A 6,258-nucleotide genomic window follows, 5' to 3' on the forward strand; every position below is an offset into this window, starting at 1 on the left:
AAAATGGCGGATAATTACTAAAACCCATGTTTTTCACGGTTTTCTCAAAAACGGCTCTAACGATTTTCTTCAAATTTATACCATGGATAGCTATTTATAATCCCTATCAACTGACATGAGTCTCATTTCTGGTAAAATTGCAGGAGCTCCGAAATATTCTTGAAAAAAATGGCGGATAATTACTAAAAAATCATGTTTTTCATGATTTTCTCAAAAATAAGTTGAACGATTTTTTTGAAATTCATACCCTGTATAGTTATTTATCAGCTCTATCAACTGGCATGAGTCTCCTTTCTGGGAAACTAATGGGGGGTCCACCCCATCCTTGAGAAATGAACTTACTAACCTCCTTCTCGTGCATGAGGTAGGTAGGTAGCGCAGTTCATAAAAAGAACACAAGTCGAGATATTTCATCTGTAGAACAGCTGTTTTGACGACTTTTAAAAAATTCATCGAATTTCACAATTTACACAAAGGAAAAAGTACTCTGAAAACAATTATATATACACATATACAGAAGTCTGATCGTAGTTTCAAATATGAGCAAGGAAAGTTGTGTGAGTGTACCACACCAGATTTTTTTCGTTCGCTAGCCGGATAAATTGTCTCTTATGGGGTAAACTATACGAGCGAAATAAGACGCTCCCCATAACAGGCCATGCCTTTTCTGAAGACGCGCGAAATAAATTCAGCACATAAGATGCCCGTATAGTTGGAGCCTAAGTCCGCAAGGATCATCCCGATCAGCTGATCAAAAGCGACGCATGTTGATGGCGTCATTCGAGTTCAAATTCAATTGAATTCATTATAAACCAACATTTTTACAAAAGTATTGATTTGAGTAAGATAACAATTCATAAATTAGAATCATCATGTTATTAAGTGACAATGAACTATAATTATCACTGTCTTTAGATTGAAATAGCCTCAAATTCATTATTTATTGACGTGAGCATTTATAAAAATAAATTGATATCGTCCATGAGAAGAACAGGTTCTATCAACATGATATTGCCAGTTACTATAATAATAATTATACTATTAGGCTACAATGAATTGTACGCGTACAGTAGCCTCTTTTATTAGCATATGACATTTCATTACAATCATAAATAATTTGGCAATTGAATTATTGTATACATTTATGCTTGCTTCGAAATTCAGATTAATTTATTAAAAATAAATTAATGCCAGTAAATACTGGAGCAGGCTGAATATTGGAATCGTTTGCTGAGTTAGTGAGTTATAGCAGACACAAGCTATCTTTTCTCTATGGCTATAGTGAGGTTCACGTTATAATGGCAGTAGAGAACAGGGTTGCCTTCTATATAGCTCATATATGTAATACTAACTATTCATTCTTTATTGTTTAAAATAATCATTTATATTTTATTCTTAGGGCTATTTATCAAGACTACTTGATAATGACATTAGTAGCCGAAACATGTCGTGACGAAATAATTTTAAAAGGGTACTCAGATTTATACTTTTATCTATATGTATATCTTTACTCTATCTTCTCCTATAGCTAAGGGTGAGTCATTAACATACATCAAGTGCCTGAGTTTAATTAATTCTTTGTATCTGTTTTAGAGAAAGAAATTCATAAGTAACTGTAAACTTTGCAAGATCTGAATTTCAAGTATTTGAACTGGAATTTCAAGCAATTCGACTGAGTATGATATATGTGCTTTTATTTCATTCAAGCAATTCAGTTAATTACAATTAAATCACATACACACAAAAACAAACGCAATTCTACTCACATGCAGACCAGTACCCAAACAAAAAGTAAATCCATATAGTTACCTTCTCAATACCGTTAAATATAGAACGGTATAGCATTAAGCTTCTAATATCATTTCCCAGCAAATACGTAAATCGATGGATTATGTTTTTGACATCATCTTTAACATCGTAATCATCATCATCATCACCTTCATCTTCTTCGTCTTCTTCTTCATCATCATCATCATCATCATCATCATCATCATCATCATCATCATCAACAACATCCTCAAGATCGTCCTCATCTTCACTTTCGCTGACATTAATGTCTTCCTCTTCATAATGTTCCTCATCTGTATCTTCTTGTTGAACCACCTCAAGTCTTCTTGAATCTCCGAGTCTTTGGAGTGCTATAGATACCTGCAATGTGATCTCTGCATGATCTCTTTGTTCTTCTTCCTGAAAATAGAACAAAATTGGCTCGGTTCAGAATTTTATTAAATGTAGTTGGATGTAATAAAGTAACAGGGTGAATACTCAAGGATGGATTTATTTATTATTTATTTATACATTGATACAAACAATATCATTCTCAACTATGAATGATTGGGAAAGGTGCAACAAGCTTAAAGCTCAAAACTGTTCCTTCCCCAAATTTAGATAGAAATTGTCCAAAAATAGGTTATGTTTACACTTTATGATTTTTGTGCAATTTTGAATCCAAAATATTCATAAACTAGGAATTTAGAAAAGTTGAAAACCAAATTGAATAAGAATACTCAACTAGAGCATCACTGATAACTGAAAAATATGTAAATAATTGAAAATTTTAAAACTTGTATTAAAAACGAATATTAGTTTGATGAATCTCAGTGGTAGTGCATCGGCACCGACAGCATTACTCTTAGGCTCAACTCACACTTACGCGTCTCAGGTCGACAACAGACTCGACTCTAGTCGTGAGCATAATGTTTCCAAATGGTGACACTCAGACCAGTCGATTCTAGTCCCCGCGACGTCACCATTTTGAAAACACATGCTCTCGACTAGAGTCGAGTCTCTTCTCGACCTGAGTCGCGTAAGTGTGAGTTGAGCCTAAGTTTTAGTTTATTTTCAAGTTTTAAAATTTTCAATAATTACTACAGTATTTTTCAATTATTAGTGATGCTCTATATAAGTATTGAGATGGCAGAATACTCATCAACTGTTTGTAGTTTTATGTTGGCGTGATGACGTCACAGCGCCCTCGTTTATCATTACTCTTACAAGATAAACACGACCCGGACAGCTGATGAGCATTCTACCTTCCATCTATTTACCTTGATGATGTAGTCTTATAAAATGTTTCTAAAACGTGGACTATTTTACTACTAAATGAAGTACCAGGACTATTAGCTTTAGATAACATTGCAAATTGGAACATAAACGCCCTATACCATGGGAATTCTTCTTGTGCTGTTTTTTCTTCAAGGTAATACCAACATCACGGACGAAATCTATTACAGAGTTTAGTTACCTATATTTTAGTAAAAGGTATTACAAGACTGGATCTTCATTTCTATGATTATGTAAGTATATTTCAATTATTACTGTATTATTAATTGAAAATATTTTCTAGTGATTTTGTATTTTGGAGAAATAAAGTTTCTTTCTTTCATATATATATACACACACACACACACACACACACACACACACACACACACACACACACACCACACACACACACACACAACACACACACACACACACACACACACCACACACACACACACACACACACACACACACAACACACACACACACACCACACACACACACACACACAACACACACACACACACCACACACACACACACACACACACACACACACACACACACACACACACACACACACACACACTTACAAGTACACATATGCAGAATACATTCACAGTACAATCATAGTTACTTCTATATCATAGTAATTTTATTCATAGTTACCTCAGTAACATGGTGGTTCATAGTAGCCATAGGCTCCTCAATTCTCGACCTCTTCTCGTTCTCTGCATCGGCCTCTTCTGCCAATCCTGGAAAATGACAATAAAATAATGAAATGTAATTTCAAGATTGAAAGATTTAACTATAAAATATTCCCTAGAACGTGAGGTTGACAATCTTGTCTTGCTATGGAAAGACGCTCTGCTATTCTGACTGTTTTTATAAATCCGGGACTTATTTTGTTAAGATTCAAGTCAAGAATGGTACGGGAGTTGAAGTTTTGTTTGGAGTGTCATCAAATAAATTTATATGATAGTAATTGGTAATGTTACTAGTAGTTCTGTGAACAGTAGACCTACCGCAGTTTTCTCATCCACAAGTATCTGGTGTCACCTGTTCACTGGCTTCTCCAAACATCTGTGTGATTCATGCAATGAATAATCCACTTGTCAACTGATTGATTACGAATAATTGTATTGGCGAGGCACAGCAAGTTTCCAGTAGTCTGAACAAAGTGCGGCAGTCAAACCAGATTAGTCTGACAAATAAAATAAGAATATACAACTCAAACAAACTCAGAATGTTTTGCTGTAGGTAGTGAAACTTGGATAATTTCAAAGAGCGCTACCAGGAAAATTCAGGTATTTGTCAATAAATGTCTTGAGATATATGGTGGCCCAATAGAATGTCCAATGTAGAAGTGTGGGAGAAGACCAACCAAGAGTCTCTGCACATAACTATCCACATAACTAGAAGGAAGTGGGCATGGATCGAACACACACTGCGCACACGCAGACCACCGGGTCACATTCAATGACAGGCTTTGCAATGGAACCCTGCTGGGTGAAGGAGAAGGGGCCGACCCCGTCATACATGGAGAGCAGGTGTGCACAACGAACTCAAGGATGCGGCAAACAGGTGAAGGTTCTAGCTCAGAGCCGTGTGAGATGGAGGCTTGCTGTTGATGCCCTATGTTCCACTAGGATCGAACAGGATCAAGGCTGTGCAAAGGCTAAAAATAAACTTTCTACTGGTGATATTTTTCAAATATTTTCGATTTGTATACCATCAAGCTATCAAAATGAGAAACTTTTCTCAGGTAAACATTTTTTTCCGATCATTACTTTTTGAGATATGAGCGCCTAAAGTTTAAATTTTTGGGACAGAACATTTCAAATTCGGTAAGAGATTAATCCATGAGATTTGAAGGATTGATTCTCCATGGTATTGTTGATCTAGTAAAATAAAAATTTTCTGAAAATATCAATTTTTGAGAAAGTTATTCAATTTACTAAAAATGACCAAAAATAACTTTTTGTTGAGTTATTTTTGGTAAATTGAATAACTTTATCTAAACTTTATATTTTCATAAAATTCTCGTTTCACTAGATCTACAATACCAAGAAGAATCAATCCTCTAAATTTCATGGATTTATCTCTTACCGAATCTGAAATGTTCTGTTCCCAAAATTTTAACTTTAGGCGCTCATATATAAAAAGTAATGATCGGAAAAAATGTTTTCCTGAGAAAACGTTTTCATTTTGATAGCTTGATGATATACAAATCGAAAAACTTTGAAAATTATCACCAGTTGAAAGTTTTTTTTTAGCCTTTGCACAGCCTCAAGTGAGTGATAGAAATAAGGAGAAATCGTCAGCTTTTGTGGAATTGAATTGAATGTTAGTGAAAAACTTTGTGTTGGGGAATAAATGAAGAATGAATGGAAAGGAACTTTGAAACTAGTGAATATCAAAGAGAATTTGAGCAAAGAAGACAGGGAAACAAGGAGGAAACTAACTCCTCATCTGGACAAGTTGAACAGGGAAGGTGAGAATGTAATTATTATGAATGATTAATTATTGAAAATGGAAAGTGTGCAGTACGAAGACAGAAAACAATAGCTGGATGAGAGATTCTATTATTGAGATAGTAAAGCATATGAAAAGTACATGCATACACGAAGAAGAAACAAGTAATTAATTTTTTTCTATTCTTACTTCTTTTCTTCAAAGAACGTTCAGGCTTTTTCTCATCATTTCCTTTTCCGAAAATGGAACTTCCCATCTGAAAAAGAAAATAAGTGATCGAATTAGAAATAAATGACAATGGCGTAGATAGATCTCAAGAGGCCCCAGTGCAAACCCTTGAATTGGGGCCCTCTTTATATAAAATATCGAAAATACTATTGTTACAAGAAGACAACCACATGATCAAGGTGATTGCCAAGTATCTATCAACTGTTTACACAAAGTCTTGGTTAGTGTTAGGCATTAAAGCATGTAGGCTTCAAAAGAAAATTATTTCAAAAATAACAAAAGCAATAGGCCGGTTAAGCAATAAGGTAAAACCTTTGAAGGTATTGGTTTTCCATCATAGGCTTTATGCTATTCCGCAATAATCCTAGAGACATTTTAGATCAAAATCGCCCCATAGAAAATAATTGTTACCACTTCAAGATTTGGCAGATATGTCGTACTCATATGATGCTGAACAACATACCAAAAGTCTTTGGCAATAAACCTTTGTCCTATTGCCAACTTAAAAAGG

At 34.7% G+C, this 6,258-nt stretch overlaps 1 protein-coding gene across 1 annotated transcript in view; it reads right to left on the minus strand.

Moving 5' to 3' along the window:
- The window catches only part of LOC120354372 (protein bfr2-like), a 43,597-nt gene extending 37,786 nt beyond the window's left edge, over nt 1–5,811 (minus strand). The window contains exons 1-3 of the mRNA XM_039441425.1: nt 5,709–5,811; nt 3,714–3,799; nt 1,810–2,187 (exon numbers count right to left, since the gene is read on the minus strand). Coding sequence (XP_039297359.1) covers nt 1,810–2,187; nt 3,714–3,799; nt 5,709–5,775 — 531 coding nt within the window. The 5' untranslated portion in view covers nt 5,776–5,811. The remainder of the gene's footprint in view (nt 1–1,809; nt 2,188–3,713; nt 3,800–5,708) is intronic.
- Nucleotides 5,812–6,258: the final 447 nt, after the last annotated feature.

The sequence above is a fragment of the Nilaparvata lugens genome, chromosome X, assembly GCF_014356525.2.
Source record: "Nilaparvata lugens isolate BPH chromosome X, ASM1435652v1, whole genome shotgun sequence".
In the NCBI taxonomy this organism is placed as follows: Eukaryota; Metazoa; Arthropoda; class Insecta; order Hemiptera; family Delphacidae; genus Nilaparvata; species Nilaparvata lugens.